The 18,158-nt window shown below is 44.0% G+C and overlaps 1 protein-coding gene across 8 annotated transcripts in view; it reads right to left on the reverse strand.

Annotated features, from left to right (window-relative positions):
• LOC147315181 (alpha-actinin-4-like) overlaps positions 1–12,478 on the reverse strand; it is a 54,641-nt gene extending 42,163 nt beyond the window's left edge. For 6 of the 8 annotated variants that reach the window (XM_086262452.1, XM_086262454.1, XM_086262446.1 and 3 more), the window contains exon 1: positions 12,078–12,478. In XM_086262452.1, coding sequence (XP_086118578.1) covers positions 12,078–12,203 — 126 coding nt within the window. In that variant the 5' untranslated portion in view covers positions 12,204–12,478. The remainder of the gene's footprint in view (positions 1–12,077) is intronic. The other 2 variants (XM_086262448.1, XM_086262447.1) reach the window with 1 other exon arrangement.
• Between the last annotated feature and the right edge of the window lie 5,680 nt (positions 12,479–18,158).

Here is an 18,158-nt window from a genome sequence, read left to right on the forward strand (position 1 = left end):
TTGCCCGCCATCTGGTCCATTAACGCAGGGGTGACACACAGACACAGTATCTGTCTGTCTCTCTGGCCTGACTCAGAGGACTCGTCTGACTGTTTGCGTGTGCAGTGACTTTATATTTAAAAACCACACAAACCTCAGAGCCTTCCTTCCCCTTTATTCACTACTACGACTCCCGAGAAGTGAACTCGGAGCTGCAGTTCCATCGTCTTTGCTCTTTACAGCTGAGGCCTTTACATCGATAACTGCATTTTTAAGTTCAATGAACAGATTATTTCTCCATGCTTATGCTATTAAAAGGAGACTTGGACTCTAGAGTAGCTTTGCATGATTCACAGATCAAAATAATCCTCATTTAGAACTCCAGTCTGAAACGAGGCATCTTAACTCCTTGTCTTTCAAGCAGGCTTCTTTCTGATTGGCTGTCCATCATAAAAAGGTTTAAACAGCAGGTGGGTGGGGTTTTAAGACTGCCTGAGATGACCATATAAGGATTTTCTGCAGTCTGTGACATCAGATGAAACTGACTGAAGTCTCACTATTTAATACGAGCATCGTCACCACAGAAACTGAGGAAAAAGACCATTTCTGAGCACATGTTGGGTCATATCTGACTGAAAAAAAATAATATTTCTTTCCAAAAATCGTCTTTATTAAGTTGCAGCAGAAAAAGTAAAGAAGATTAACCGTTTCCCACTTTTCAGTTCAGGCCCTGAGGCCCAAAGCAGCAGCATGTTTGGAGCCTCGACTTCTCAGCTGCATAAACTGACAATGAACCTGCAGTAGATGTTTATCAGCCATCTGTCTTTAGCTCTCTGCATTGCGCTGCCTGCGAGTCTAAATCCAGTCTTACACTAACAGGCTGACATAATCCTTTAAAATACATGATTTCCTGCTTCCATCTTCACTTCTGCTCCTGTTCTCTGCAGAACAATCAGGAACCAATTTAAAGTCTTCATTTCAGTTAAACCCCACTGCACAGACCACTTTTGTTCATTCCATTCATCCAAAGCTTTAGCGGGATTCTCGGCGGGACCCTCCTCATGAACAGGCTGAAGCTACGATCAGGCCCCGGGCTGGTCTTGAAGATGCCTGAGCAAAAGCATACCCCCACACTGCCCACTGCTACAATCACATCGATGCAAAATAACACATTTAGAAGAGCCATTGGCCAAAAGGCCTAAAAATAGCAGCAATGTCTCTCCTTTTGTCTGATTCAGTTGCCTTAACGACACTGGCTAAGACAGAAGGGGAAAAAAGAGAAATAAATTCAGAGAATCACAGTGCAGAGGAAAAGTGCTGCGCGGGATTATCAGGGGAACCGAGCACCCGCGCTTTAAATGAGCACACCACAACCTGAAGGCCAGGCACAATCAGTAAATATTTAATGCGCCTTTTATGTGCCCTGAAACCAACACAGGCTCCACTGATACCCCGCTGAAAGGTTTCTGCTTCAGGTGTACAAGCAGTCGCAAATTTACCTTAAAATTCTGCGCCAAGCATAACAATGGCCTGACAGTCATTTCCATGTGCCTGTCTAATCGCTATGCATTCGCTACAATGAGAAATTAAAAACGCTATATGGATGCTTTACGTGAGTCTGGGTGGACTGGCATGGCGGTTTGTCAGAATTAGCAGCAGAAAAATGATACTGATCCCAGCAGAGTCAACTCTTTGTACATTTCTTGGAAAGCAAGACACTTCTGTGTGTGTGTGTGTGTGTGTGTGTGTGTGTGTGTGTGTGTGTGTGTGTGTGTGTGTCCCCGTCCCTGCAGGGTTCTCCTCTTCACCTCTTCGCCCAGTGTCCCAGTTTGAAAGCTGTTAAATAAAACAACAGGAGCTCTCGGAGGAAATCGGAGACAAGCGCGCAGGAAACAAACACGCGCATGCACAATTAGATTGAATCATGCTCTGTTTGCCTCATCGTCACTCCTCTTACTGAGTTTTTAAAGTCATAGATCGAGGCACTGGTCTCGACACCACAACAAAGACTAACTGATGTCTGCAGAGCTTCATCAGGTGATTCCCCATCAGGGTCGAGTTCGGTTCAGAGTTTCCACAAAATAAAAGGCAACAAATACAAGAAAACATCCATGATTCAGTTCACTCATCACTGATTAGGATGCCTCAGGTGTATTAATGACTCTGCAAAAATATGTAACTTTTTTACCATTTCATTTTTTCATGTTTGACAATCTACTCTCTACAACTAACCAGGCTAGTGCCGAGCCTTCCTTGTGCTTCTATAATGGGACTCTAACAGAGCGTGGTGCAGGTGTGCCATGTCACTAAGATCAACGTCTAGCCCACAATCTCTCAGGTAGCCGAGCAGCACTCACCGATGTTGGCGAGGACAACAAAGGTTTAAATCAAAGTAAACAAAATTTCCCAGCTGCCCATCTCATCCAGCTTAACCGTGCTTAGTTTCTTAGTTTAAATCTCTGGATGCTTTATTGTCATTCATGTCCAGGTGACAGCAGCGGTTTCTTTAAAGCCGGTCTAATTGTGTCAGAGCTCTGCAGCCGTCAGACTGTGAGGCAGTGGAAACTCCAAATCCAGCTAAACATGCTATCCAGATGTGTGTCTAAGACCCAGATGTAGCGCGAGGCTTTACCATCCCAGCTCGCGTTCTGTTACTACACTAGTACTGTGTGTGTTTGTGTGCGTTTTCTTATCTCGCTCACACACCCAGACCGGAGGGAGAATAACCTGTTTAGGTGTGGCTAAACATTCAGCTCTCCATCAGGTATTATTCTACAGAACAAAAATATTATTGGAAGACCCGTTTTCTCTTTAAGGTTATGACCTGAAAGCAGCAAAGATGATCAGCTGTGCACAGCTGCTCTAGTTCAAGTCCCCATGAAATCCATCCGAGCGTAAACAAAGGTGATTGGAGCAGTTTAAAACGTATTTGTTAGCATTCTGTCTCATTTAAAACACCCTCGTTCATATTCGTTCAACCTAAATCACAGCCAATCTGGACTATCATGTGCCTATTAATCCCTCTCCCCACCTATCTGTCAGATTTGGGTATAAGCTTGTCATCGGAGCCTGGATGTAATCTCTGAGCGGGCAACAGCAGCTGCAAACAGATGTTGCCATACGACCACACGGGCCTCCAGGAGACGACCTGAAAAATACAAATTTAACCCATTTCCATACAAACATTTCGGACAATTTCAGGAGAATCTGGCTCGCATACTCTGCATAGTTTTCCCTTCTCACATGCAGTGAACAGCAGGAAATAATCTGCTTTAAACAGTCACATTACTGTCTGTGAAGGTTCTGTGTTCTGTGAAGTCACATTACTGGAAACTCTCCACCCAGCTCAGGTGAGTGAACACGAAGGAAGGCACCCAGTCGTTGACTTTCTGTACTGGGACCTAACCTCTGCTCTGACATTTGCACTTCCACGGGCACCTCAGTCAAGAAATGTGTAGAAAAGTTCAGAGCTGCAGTGCAAGTGCGAAAACTGCTTCAGCCAACACTTATGTCTGCAAGTGCTGACACGCTGAGGTCTGATCTGCACCGAAATATCACCCATTTCACAAGAATCACACCTACTCTTTAAAAACAACCTGCTAATTTGAGTCACGGGCAGGTGAGCGACACAGATCTCACCAATAAACAGACAAATAAAAAGAAGGCTGTTTTTTAGCTGATGACGCATCTGTAGAGTCCCTGCAATGTCAGGTTTGCTGAAATAAACTAATAGGAAGAAAAAGGAGGAAGCTTTTAAAGCATATTTGTTTAGTTCTGCAATTCTTTGCACTGACAAAGCAACACCAACCATATACACATGCATTGTTTCACACTGAAAATGGCACCTTAAAAGTGCCTCTTAAGACACATCCAACTATAGCCTCCAACGTAAGAAACAAAACCACGCGACGGCCGCTCCGTGGCTGCAGACGGCAGTCTGAAATAGCAACAGTGAGAACAAGGTTTTGCTTCATGCTCCTCAATTTCTTTTATCAAATTTTCATCAAATTCCGACTCTCTCGCTCCCTCACCGGTGCAGGATGATGGCAGAGCTCTGAAGTGCTGTTTCCAAAAATAAAGAGGCTGCAGAGCGCTGTGCAGCCTCGCAGATACGGCAGCGTATGACTGCTTCCTGCACTCTGCAGCCATGGAGACAGGCGAGAGATGCTGGAGCAAGGGCAGGTATTGGAAGATACGTTTTCAGGGTCACCCAGCACCAACTAACTTGATCCTGCTGCTGTTTTGGTGATGCATGTTTGGTTTTTTATTATTAACTGCTGGCTTGACTGCAGATTTTGTCTGATGCCGAATCTCAATCAGGCACATTCAGAGGTGATGCGAGCTAAGATTACTGTGGTCTTGAACACAGATGCAGTGTTTGAGGAACTTTTTCCAACACCACACTGTTCTCGGTTTGTTCCTCAGTTCATGCCCCCGGTTCCTGAACGCACCATGCAGAGCCGCTGTGCAGTGGGGGCGAGCACATCAGGAACTAGTGTTTAACTGTGCAGTGTTTACCAGCAGCCTCAAACAGACGAGCCCACAGCTATGGGGCTCTGCTGGTAATGGGGGGGGGGAGAACCTCACTTTTTAACTGCTCCCAACCCCCTGCACCAAGACCCACAATATAATGACGCCCCCACCCTTCACACACACACACACACACACCTAAACACACATTCCTTTCTTCTGCTGCTTTCCTCCAAACAACCCCCCCCCCCGCCAACCGGGTCTGCATTAGAACACACACATTGAAACAGAGGAAAGGCACATCCAGTGTTACTCTGTGCAAAACTTATGACATGAGGAGTGACGACCCTAAACCAAGGATCCGCTCAACATGAACCCCATTCATCAAAAATCATCAATTAATTGTTGCAGAATTGTTATTTGTACAAAAAGAACACGACTCATTTTGGTCGTGTCCCACCGTCACACAAATCACCGTCATCGACTGCAGATGATGAAATTAAGTGGGTTATGTGCATCTACATCAAGTTCATCAGACTGCAGAGAAAAAGGAGGACCACCACCAGCTGTAGTCCAAGATGGTGGAGTCTGAGTTCATCCACAGGACTGGAGACTTGAGATCGATTATCTTCAACAGTTTGGTTCACTAACAAAATGCAAGTTAAAAATCTAATTAAATCCACAGCCCTAATCAAAGTACTTCCCCAAAACAAATGTTCCAACTGGGTAGTATTTAATAATTCCACCGTTTACACGCCCACAAGCTCAGTGATCTCCACCACTGAGGCTTTTCAGCTCCACTCTTTACTCAAATGAACTTTAGTCTTGCGAAATGAAACATTTAAGAGTGTTTTAACTAGACACCAACTGTCAGAAGCTAAATGAGCACAGGTCACATCGCAAGACAGTTGACATTTCTAGCACACATTTGGTTTGGGTTTCAGAAAGTCACACCCCGATCACAGCCTGAAGTTTCCATTAACTGATTCATTTAAAAAGGAAGAAAACGATAGTAGCACCCAAAGCTGAGGGGGGCTCGTCAAATACAGAACTGAAACAGCAAGGCTGAAATCTGCAGAGGTTTTGCATGTGCTCTTGATAAGTGGCTAAACAGCACCTCACAGCTATCAGATTGTAGTGTAGAGAAAACTTTACCATGATGCAAAGCATTAGATTCGATTAGATGTCAATAGAAATATTGGACCTTGAACTGCTAACAGCTTAACACAACGGAAAGTGGATAAAAGAACTTGCAGAGAACCAGTGCGTTCCCCTCAAATCCCATTGTAAAGGATGCACTTAAGGGGGTCCTAAGCTCCGAGTTAAAGACCATCAACATGCAAACTGGCAGGAAACCAAACGGAAATTCTTAGTCTCCATTGTTGCCAATTTCAATTCATCACTGGGAAATGCTATTTACTAATCCTCATAACTATGCGCAATAGCCAAGAAGCAAGCTTGTGAACAGCCACAATTAGTAAGAGATCCGAGGTTATGTCAGCCAGAAACTGAACCCCGGGATTTGTGGTCTCCACGACATTCAGACAAACTCGAGTCCCGAAACACAAAGACTGTGGGAGGCAAACGGACCGTAAAGACAGACACATTAGGCTCCACCGCCTCTACACACAGGCCTACAGCTGACCAACATCAATAGCAGCCCTGGGCTTCACGGGTGCTATGATCTCACAGCTGATTGGATGATGTGACGGCCAATGACTGATCTGCACTTTGAACTTGACTGCTGCTCTAGAAAGAAACTAAATGGTTCCAAAGTGCAGCCAATGAAGTTAAAACAGTTTCTACAAAAAATATTTTTTGGCGCCATGACTTCCGCCACATCGTAACTGCCTTCAACCCCACCCCACCGAACCCCCACCCCCTCGAGCAAGTACCCTTTGCCCCCAAGGAAAGTTCTCTTTTCCACCACACCGACCACATCTGCAATCCCCCCCCCCCCCAATCCCAGGCAAAAACAGGCCACCCCGCCCTCCTTTAGTCCAAAACCCCCTCCCACTGGCCTAACAGGCTATAACAGGCCACCAAAGGAATGTTTCCCCCTGCGTGCTCTCTCACCGCCGCCAATGGCAGAACAGAGAGGAAGACAAAGGGGGAAACGGAGAGGGGTACATTCCTCGCTGCTCGCTCTGACTGTCTGCGTGACTGACTGGTTTGTTGTTCAGGTTCACAAGCTGATTCTGGGTCACGGTCAGCTGTGGCACAGGCCTTTCCCACAGCTGACCTGGAAGCAGCTGGTAGCAAGAGAATAACTGAAAACTGCATTTCCATCACCTCCCATCGAAAAGGTCAACTGGATGTACGATTAAAACAAGAGGGCACAAATTTACAGCCTCAACTAATCCATCTGCTTCAAGCACACGGAGCACTGAAACTACACCAGGACCATCACGACGAGGCCTCACTAATCATTATTTTATTGCTACCCACCTTAAGTGCTGCTTACTTTTACAGGCCAATGACTGTTTACGCTTTAAATAAGAAATAAATAAATTTAAAAAAAGATAAAGATGCCCTTTACAAGTCCGCAGAGCTCATAATCTCTTTAAATATTATAACGCGAATGGCAGCAAACTCCAGCCTGCTCTCATTCACAGGGCGTCGAATCCTGACATTTTGTAAAACCTGCTGCTGTTTCACTGATAAGCACAGAGTGGCCTTTGGTGCCACAATGCAAACTGTCATAAAAGGAGGGCGCAAAGGTTACCCTCTCATATAGTTAGTAAGTGCAGTTTTTAACATTCAAGGTTAATGATGATGATGATAATAATAAAAGTTAACCAGGAAACTTTTAATCCCTAAACTTTCCAGGTGACGGGAAGCAAATGTGAAAGCAAACAAACATAAAAAAAGTTGTAAACAACAACTTTCCAACGGGGACATGAACATGGACTCTTCTGATGCACCTACAGCGTGCCGTCTTTAAAAAGACCGCCAACATCTCTCTGGTCCAAAAGCAACGTAGTCATTTGTGAAGACACTGACGCCAAAAGACAGTTTCTATGCGTCTCTCTGCAAAGGGAACGTGTTGCCTAGTTTAAAGATTTTGTCCATTGAATGTGTGTTAACAATGAAATTCCAACAAAAACTGAAGTTTGGGGGGGGTGGAACAGCGCCGTTTTAACTAGAGACCAAAACAAGGAAGAGGTTTTGTGCCACCAGAGACAAGCAACCTCACTAACTCGGACTGGCCAATAAAATCCCTTCTTCCCTGATACCACACGTACAGCTACAGTGCATCTGTGTCAGATAAGATATTCCGCTCCTGATTGGTTCACTGTGGTTTTATAGTTGGACAGCGTAACCAGCTGCCCACCTCCAACATAGTAACAGAGACAACAACACAGTACAGTCTAATTGTTTTGGTTTCGTTTTTACTGCATAAGATCATGGTTTGATTTCAGATCAGAACACTTTCTGATCCCTGACCTACTTGATGGCACAGGGATAGCTCAGTAGGTAAGAGTGGTGACCCCATGATCGGAAGGTCGGGGGTTCGAATCCACTGAACGGCTACCCTGAGGTACCGTCCCTACACACTGATCCCCGGGGGCCCAATGGCTGCCCACTGCTTCACTGAGTGAATGGGTTAAATACAGAGAGGAATTTCCCAACAGTATACATAATTATACTTTATAATAAATTGGATCTTATATACACTTGGTTTATTCTGAACTCTGAAAACCCTAAACATGAAAAACACATTTTTGGTGGTGACATCTTATAAAGCAGCTTTAATTGATCTCTACTTGAACACACGAGCTTCCTCCGATATCCGCCACACCCCAGGCCGATGGTTCCTTTTATTGTCTCCATACTGAGACAATGGTCACCATACTAGTGACCACGGCTGTTTAACAAACAGGCTTTTTAGCCAGACTCCTTCAGACATTTTCAGCTCCCTTCATTCCTTTAAATGTTGTTTTGAAGCAGGAAGGCAGGCTGGGAGAGGGGGGGGGGGGGGGGGGGGGGGGGGGAAAGCAGCCTGGCAGCCTTTGCATGCAGTGTGGTGCAGGATGCATTGTTCGGTCCATTTGTCCTGACAAAAATGCCACTCACAGTTTGTCCTGAGCCAAAACCGGGCCATCTGAACTTTCTTCTCCTTCTTCCAGCCACACAGTCTCCACAGAAAGCATGCGAAAGTGGGCGGCAAAAGAACAAACTATCATTGTGCCCAGCTGCCCACCTTGCCAGCAATGGAAGAAAACTCAGTGTGCGTTTTGTGTTGTTAATGTGAGCACTTGTGTGTGTGTGTGGCGGGGGGGGATGGCTCACTGTAAACAAATTGCACTGCAGAACACATCTGCACCGAAACACATCAACTCTGATTGTAAAGGACTGTTTGTCTAAGAAATAAAAAGCATAATTAACACAGGTATAAAATCACCCCAATGAGCCACCTGACAGGTACTGTAAAATGGAAATGATTCCCCATCTACTGCCCACAACCCTTCAGTCAGTTACAAAGTCTGCATCCATATCACAATCAGTTCAGTACAAATTGGCTGTGAGATTGAAACGGCTGTCAGTGTAGGAAAATAAGCTCCGATAACCATCAGAGTCGGTGACCACAGCTGATTTACGAGAGGAAACATTTCCCAATCACTGCTCCGAGCTCCTGACAGGAGATGAGGGAAGAAAGGAAACTCTGGCATGTAGGTTTCTTTATTTTTGTCTCTTTGCAAAGAAGAAATCTTCACCTCGGCTCTTTCACTTGAAAAACATTTATCAGCTGCTGTTGTCCTTTTTGTGTGAACTATCCCAAAGCTAGTGGTGGGGCAAGTTTCCATTAACCTCAAAGTAGTATCACTTCGATAAATAAGAACAGCCCCTCTCTGGTGATGCCAAGTACTTTACTACTTTCCTCGTTAGCTCATCCACCCACCTGGCCCTGCCTCCTCCCTGCCACGTGACACAAAAAAGTATGCGCAGCCTAACTGTCGCTGAGGAGCTGGATTTGCATGAGCAGTCTGCCACAGCGGCAATAAAAAAAGCCTTCGGTGGCGTCACTGCGTACTTTGGCGTGTTTGGACGTGCGACCGAGCAGCGAGAAAGACTTAATTGCACGTTTGTCAGGCGAGGAGCTTCGTCTGTAACAAACTGCAATTTACTGGACTTGCGTGGGCTCGGTCCAGCTACTCTGGGGTGTTGAGAAATGTACGAAACGGACAACTACAAGGACAAACGCTGCTTCTGCCAAAGAGCTGAAATGACTCTCACAGGAGTCCTGAAACAAGTTATTCTGGTGCAGCATAAAGCCAAATGTCTTCTTTTCAAGCACCTCCTGCATTCGTTTCTCTTTTCTGGATTACTGAAAAGTTTCAGTGTTTGAGTGTCCTCGTGACTCGATGAGGTAGAGCTGCTCTGTGTCCCCAAAATAAAATTAAAAAAGGCCAAACTAATAAAAACCCAGCTGATTTTCCATTCTTATATCACTCAACACTGTCAATGGGCTGCAGGCAGCAGGATGGAAAATGTTGCTTGTGACACACTGCTCCTGTTTTTGACCTTTCAGACTCACCCCTCACACACACAGGGAGGACAAGCCATTCCCACACTCATTATAGCCATTTGTCTCGATATGCTTGCGGGAGGCATATCTACATTTTTGAGTAGTAACTGGCACAGTGAGTTTGAATGAATACACCACAGGAATTTGCCCTTGTACCCCTCCCTACCTCCATCACTCTGGCTAAATGTTTGGCAAGGGGACGCGTCCCCAATCAACCAAATACCCATCAGCCTCCACTGCAGGACCCAACCTCAGCACAGGTCTGTACTGCAGGCCTCCGCTCTGTTAATGATTGTAGGAGAGGTTTTCCTTTACAAGAAACTTTGACCCGTGCGATGTGTGGGCAAACACGCAGAGCGCGCACAGAGTCGCCTAACCTCAGGTGGAGGGAGCGTGATGTCGGCGATGACTAAAATGCTGAGCGGCCTAACAGCAATGCAGGAGTCGAGGCTCGGCATGCCGTCACACCAACAAAAAGTATGTCAGTCATCCAGCCAGTCAATGAAAGAGATACTCTTAATCATTCCTCACTTCAAATTATCTTCCATTAGACCGCCTCGCCGCTCCCTTCTGAAGATTTAGAAGGTAAAGCATTTGATGTGGGAGCGGTTTAGTGGTGTGGTAAGAGCACGGGTGCATCACAGGGCGGGGTAATTAATCGGAAAGTATAAAGTGATTAGTTTGTCTGCATTCTTCTTCCCTACAAAGACCTAATTTGGGTTATTTTACACATCAAGTGCATCCGCTGAACTTCTTCACATCTGCTAGTCTGGACGCAGCAGCAGCTGTCACCCTCAACACCTTCTCATCTGAATTATATCCAAGTTTGGGAGGGCAATCGTACATCATTATAAGACTAAGTTTAGGATTAATCATGTTACATAACCAAAATAATTGTATTTTTTCCATACTCAAGCAGCTCTAGTGTAACATCATTTATAACCACTTTGCAGAATATCAAGCAGTTCAAGAATAAAAAAGCTAGCTCAGCCATTGCTGAGGAGGAAGAAGAGAAAGATGAGTGGACAGGAAGGGGACCACGTTTCAGATTATTGAAAAGACTCAAAATGTTCTTATTGGGGTCAGAGTGTTGGTGATCTGTGAAGCTGAATAGCCAGATGCACTCACGGTGCCAACTGAGTGGTTTCATGTTATTTGGCTTCTCCACATTTTTGCTGAATAATCCTAAAGCTGGTTTAAATCTGCAGCTCAGGAAGTGGGCGTCCAGAGCTGAGAGAACCACTGTCACACCAGAGAGAAGTGCTCTGCTCGTACAGCATTACTGCTCACAGCTCAGCTTTATTTCATTTTAACACCTTAGCACTGTGGCTTGGGATTAAATAACCTCGATCATCACGGGATCTACAAATCACTATGTAATCATTTGTAACCGATCTCAGAATAGCTGCAATGACCAAAGCACTCTGAAGGATAGAAGAAAAAAGTTAACTGCGAAAGAATTTCAGTTGCCCGCATATCACCCGAAGCATCTCTCGAAATGCTTGAGAATCCTCAACTTGAAATTCTCTGAATATCGGCCTTTAACGCCACAGTATCGGTCGGATCTTCCAACAATTTTATCGGCCTCCAACCAACCACACAAGCAGGCGTGCCAGGGAGGCGAGCCGCCTGCACGAAGCCTTCGTAAAGTCCGCTGTGCGGTTATCGTGAGGCTGAGCTGTCTGCACAATCACAGCGTGGATTTTTCTGCAACAATGTGGCGCCTTGTTTCCACTCAGAGGAGGGGGGGAAAAATCACATCTGAAGGAGTGAAAGCTGCAGCTAATATCACACACACACACACACACACACACACACACTCAGGACTTTTCATTCAGTGATTTAGAGAGGAGGAAACCAGCTTATGTGGGGGGGCTTTGCACCGAGGAGTAGAGCTCGGAGGACCCCCGGGCTGAGGAGAGAGAAGGCGAATAGCACTGGGAGTAAATGCGGGGTTTGTGAAGCTACACCGAGGCCCACACTCGGTCTCTGACCTCCCCATCGCATCCTTCCTCCACTGCCATTTTTCTTTCTGCCCGCCTCCTCCGAGCCCGGCTCCACTCGGCCCAGCTGGGCCCCGAGACTTCGGCTGCCTTACCTTCCTCTGCTGCTTCTCCCAGGCCGGGTCCAGCAGCAGATCTCGGTCCCAGTCGTTCTCCTGCTCCATGTACGTTTGCGCCCCGCCGACGGTCGACTGGTTATTGGCAGCGTGATAATCTACCATGTCAGCAAAAGAAACCTGAGTGCGCCACGGAGAAACTGTCACAGGCAAAAATGTACAAAAATAAAAAATAAAAATGGGGGGGGGGAGAGCAAAGACGACCCAAATCAGAGAGGCGGGACGGGGAGGGATAACCGAGCCAGGAAAGAGTCCTTCTTCTCTCGCCGCTTCCAGCCGTGAGTGTTTTTAATGAGATGAATATCCGGTGTGTGCCGCTGCTGCTGTGTGAAGAAAAGCTCTGCTTCTAAACGGTGTGGCTGCTGGGAGGAACCGGCCGCTCCTACACACCGACACCGGCAAGCACGACCCACCGAGAAGACGCACTTCCGGTGAAGCCTTTCAAAATAAATCAGATGCGCGTCACCGTTCCTCTGATTACTTTCTTTAAAATTAATTATACGTTATTACTATTTCCTGTTGCACTGATTGCAAATCAGGGGCGCCACCAATGGGGAAATAGTGGGGGCACTGGCCTCCCCACAAAATTTGTTGGCAAGACCACTCTATGTTGGTAATAATTTCAATACATTTAATAAAGAGGAAGACACCCTACAATGAGTTGAAACGTTACCTTGTTATTAATCCTGCAATTTCATTCATTTGTATTGTGTCACTTTGTATGTCCCCTCACTATTTCCTGTCCTGGGCCACCTTGATATTTTTAGTGGTGCCACCCAAAATTCTGGAGGCGTTCATGTTGCAAATCCCTGTGTTTAAAAGTACTTCATATGCTTTTTGACTGAATTAAAGAGTAATCGTTTTTCTCCGGGGGGTTGTTGTTGTTGTTTAAGTGCACTAGGTAGATTTCCTCTTTCCCTAAAAGTCTAGTTATTCTTTTTAAATTAGTCTGTTAAGTCTGTGAAGGTTCTCACTCATCCAGGTCTTGGTAATCTGTGAAGCTTAGAAGGAAGAGCGACCGGACATCTTTAAGATTCTTTTCATTTCACCTCTCATTCCAGAAGCTTCATCAGTTCTAAGACCAAATGGTGAAGAGTCCCAGCTATATAAGCCCTAGTGGGAGTTGTCTCTTAAAAGAGTCGTCGACTCACTATTGAAGTCCAGTCGCTTTTCTTTCCAAGCTCCTTAGATTATTCCAGTTAACCAAAACAGCTTTTTTCTCCTATTTTTTGTAAGAATTCACTTTTAGTGTGCACCTTGCTCTAAACTTTTTCATTTGTAAATATAAAACACAGTTAAGTTATTTTTAAAGTTTTGAGTCAATTGAAAGTAATGAATGTGTTACTTGAAGATTCTGCGATCTTGTCTGTGAAGGTTCTCAGTCATCCAGGTCATCGTAGTCAAAGGAGCTTGCAAAGAAAAACGTCTGGACTTCTTTAAGTTACTTGAAGACGTTGCACCTCTCATCCGAGAAGCTTCTTCAGTTCTAAGGGCCAAATGGTGGAGAGTCCCAGATTTAAACCCAGTGGGAGTATCCCCCCCACAGAGGGACAAAAGGACCCCCGATGATCCTCTAATCGCCTGAGCCAAGGTGTGAAACTGGGTGTGGGTCCCAATCAGCCAGAGTTTCGGGTGAGTTCATTGTGAAACCTGGCCCCACCTTATCATGCGAATTCCTGAGATCAGATGGCCCAGGATGTGATCTTGTAAATTTTGGAGATTTTCTTTGCTGAAAACTGTCAGGCCACTTTGGGACTTAAGGGTGCTAAAATGTATTTGCTGTGTTTAAAATGACTTAAAAACCTTCCAAGATTAGCTCAAGCTATTAAGATAATGTGAAGAAACAACTGCTATGACTTTATTTCATAAACATCTTTGTTTTGTGTTTTTGATATTAAAGGAAGTTGGTATAAGCTAGGCTACACATTAGTGTAATACAAATTGATACCACTAGGGGTGCAGAAAGTCAGCGTGACCTTTATTTAAGCAGGTAAGTCAAGTTTTGTTGTTAACAGACACTAAATCAGCACAGAAGCCAGAAATGTTTATATTTCAAATTAAGTTTCATTTGGCTTCACATTTATGCTGTAAAAAGCTCTCGATTTTGTTTTCCAAACAGGTTTAACTTCAATTTTTGAAGTGGTATATGTCAATAAAACCCCAAACCCTGTGAACTGTGTGTAACTGAGAAAACACATATAAATAGGGAATCTTACCAAAAACAGGAAAAAAAGTCTCACCTACTTTCCACTGGTAGTGAAGTATTACAGTAGTACAATCCCGTTAATGCAGGTAGAAAAACCCTCCAGTGTTCATTCAAACTTTTACAGCTAGAGATTAATTTAAATGGAATCTAAATAAAGTCCAAAAGCCAGCGTGATCTTTCTTTCTATAGCTATTTTATTTTATTTTGAAAGTACCATCGCCGGTTTCCCGCTATGAATCTGCAGAGACCTGACACACTTGTCCTCCAATAGGCCAAGACAACTTTCATGAATATTCAATACAGCATTTGAACGTGAGCTGCTGAAACAATGAAGCTTTATAAATTTGAAATATCCGAAGTATTTACAAGCGAAAGCAAAAAAAAAAAACAGATCCTCGCCATGATGGGATCTGTGACTGATGGTCCTTTATCACGACTGCTTCGCCCACATTTCGGATTCACAATATAAATTTAGACACTTTAAATTATTGGGTTTTGGGTGGGTTTTTTTGTTTTGTTTGTTTGTTTGTTTGTTTGTTTTTTAAGAGCAGGAATAAGTGTGTGATTGTATTTGGATCACACAATCAAAATCAACAGGGTCACCACAGTCAGGACATTGCATTTTATTTGATTTTATTTAGAAGCCAAACTCATGCTCATGATACAGAATCCATCATTTCACAATCATACTGGGGGCTATGGGCACCCCTGGGGGTCCAGGGCTGTCACAGGTTCCCCTCAGGTGACTCCTACTGACTTTTACAACTGTAATTCAAATAAGTAATATTGTCCTGGCAATATATCACTGGGATCACAACCAAGCTCGGTGTAATGATACTGTTAGCAGTAACTTTGGGTATTCTTAGTATCAGAAGTAATTAGCATGACTGATGAGAACTCTGATGATACTGACGACTGCAACTGTCCCACATATGAGAAAGTATGTTACACTATTATATTATTGTTATTCCAAAAGTCTTTGATCCATAAAAAAGTAAATATTTCATTTTAGTCCTAAACTTCTGATCCACATATTTGGTCAGAAAGAATCAGAACACAAGGAAAAATAGAGATCTGCCTGTACAGGCCTCTCTGCAGGCTTGATGTCATCAGTGTGCCTGCTCAGCGGACAGATATTAAAGGTCTCGGATGACAGTGGCGATGCTGAAAACAGTGTTTGTGTTCTGAAGTCGCTGCTGTGATTGCAGCTGATGCAGAACTGCATCAGATTTAGGAGCTGGAATGAACAAAGTTTTAAAGAGCAGCGTAGAAGAAATCCTGTGACTCTGAGGTGGGCAAAGATCCACAAAAAAGCCTCACTCAAGATATGAACCTGATTAGTTTCAACATGGCATAGGGGTCTGTTGTGTCTCTGTGCTATCTTTGCACTCTTCACCTTCATTGTTCAGATTTAAGGAAATGTGGAGTCACAGACAAAACACTGGCTATCAGGTCAGCTGGTGTGAGCTTCCTGCAGCTTCCAAAAAGCTAATTTTCAGTCTGGCTGAAAGCAAAAAAACAGGAACGAGCTGTCTGGGATGGACACGTTGGAACGGTTGTTAGAGATCACTGCTGGGGAATGGTGGCCAGCTGGCCTAATCACCGGAATATTCATCAGCGCCTGATGGTTCATTCATTTATAGGTGGCCCTTGTATTTTGGAGAGCTCACACTTGTTGTGCAGCAGGAAGACACAGTAGACTGAAACAAGCTGTAATAATCCGTTAAATTAATAACATGGACAGACAACATAATGCTGCCTGGCCAGAGGATTCTTACTTGGAGACCAAGAAGGAATACTGCTATACAAGCCTATTGCTTATAAATGTAGTAAATTATGAAGCAATGACAGACGTCACAGCTTCCTCTGATAAAGAAACAGCTCAGAAAATGAAAGCAAATCTTTTGCTGCTGATTCTTGTGCAGCTTGTGATCATAAAGTGGTCATGATCCAACCCATCTGAGAAGCACTGACCCAGAGGACTGGCATCATAAAACAGGAAAGCCTGAGCTGCGGTATCATCGCCTCCATCTGGCAGGAGGCGGTTCAGGCTGTTTTCAGGGTGACTGTCCTGCCTGCAGGAGCCACCTACAGAAGTAGGTCACGCTCAGGCTGTCCTTCTTGATTAGTGTCACAGCGGTCCAGAGCAGCACGTACAGCAGAGACTGCAGCGGGACAATGCTCCACCTCTGATGTTTTCATGTGGGGCATTATGGTGCTGCTCACAGCTCAGTGCTGCAAGTACAGTCTGCGTCTTCAGTCATCATCAGCAGGCCACTTGTGAAGTCCCGGATAGCCGGTGAGGCTAACGCATGAGTTGATGATGTAATGCTCTGCACATTCCCTGCTTGTGTATCTTCCAATAATATTTCTTTTGTCGTGTAAATATACAAATACTGACAACATTTTGCATTCAAATCTCAGTGAAACAGTTCAGATGCCAACTATCAAACATGAGCTATAGAAAAATAAAATTCATTTGTTTCCCCTCCATCTTTTCCAGAGAGATGTGCTGCATCTTGGGAAGCTGAGCCAAGACAGAGAATGCACTGCTTATTTAAATACACTTAAGGCGCCTGAGAACTTCGGTGATTCATGAAGATATAAACTTGTACCTGTCACTTTCTACATCTATTATATTGCACTTCACTGCATTTCTCTGACAGATTTAATTGCTGCTTACATTTAACAGTCATATTCCATAATAGCACTCCTGTCTAGGGAATAAAATCACACATTTTGAATATGAATGTTTCTGAAGGATAAATGAAAGTATTAAATGTTTCCTTTATGGGTAGAGAAAATTTGCCAGCTTGTTCTCTTAGATCATGTGGGAAATGCCACAATATCAAGAGGGAAAGCTGAAAAGGACAGGAAGTGAAACCGAGAGAGGAATAAAGAGAACAGAAAGTAGAAAATAAAATGGGAAATAACTTGAAAAAAAAGCCCCGAAAACCACAACTGTGGTCAATTAATAATAATAATAAAAAACTCTTTTGTCTTTTCTTGACCTAAGTAGAAAAAAAATCATGAGGTCAACAAAAAGCATGAAGGGCAGTTTAATGAAGACTATTTAATAATGTTGGTAACTGCAAGGACCTGAGGATGGACTACAACAAAAAGGTTTTACCATGTTGATTCATGCAGGTCATACGAAGAAAACAGCAGATGGGAAATGCCCGTTCATTAGGTTGGAAATGTACAGATAAAGTAAGACAAGATAGCCTTTATCAGTCCCATAGTTGGGAAATTCAAAGCATTACAGCAGCAAAAAGAGCAGGAATAAAAAATAACACACGACACACAAACAGAAGAAAAATGTACACTCTCTCTCTCTTCCTCCTGAAAGGTGGTTCAGTCTACATCCTGCCTTTATTTAGGATTTGTGTGACTTGATGCTATGTTCAGCTTTTTAATCTTTATTCACGGCGCATCAACATCATAACAATATGGTTTTTATACATTTTAATGCAGCAGTGTAATGTTGCAGAACAGAGCATCTGCTTGGAAAACTGTTATAACTATAGGATCACACTTCAATGGTTCATTGTCTTCATTGCTGAATGAGGTAATAAAGGGAATGCTGAATTCCACCAACTCTTATTTTGGATGCAGATACGTCAGGGTCACTTCTCTCAGTTGGGAAAGCTTCAACGCACATATTAAACAAATATGTAAGACTACGTTCTTCCATTTGTGCAACATCTCTAAAATTAGAAATATCCTGTCTCAGAGTGACGCTGAAAAACTAGTTCATGCATTTATTACTTCCAGGCTGGACTACTGTAATTCATTATTATCAGGATGTCCAAAAAACTCACTGAAAAGCCTTCAGCTAATCCAAAATGCTGCAG

Source organism: Aulonocara sp. 'chitande type north' Nkhata Bay, linkage group LG14 (genome assembly GCF_057382095.1).
Source record: "Aulonocara sp. 'chitande type north' Nkhata Bay isolate Kocher_YH1m ecotype deep benthic linkage group LG14, A_spYH_male_GT1.1, whole genome shotgun sequence".
Lineage (NCBI taxonomy): Eukaryota > Metazoa > Chordata > Actinopteri > Cichliformes > Cichlidae > Aulonocara > Aulonocara sp. 'chitande type north' Nkhata Bay.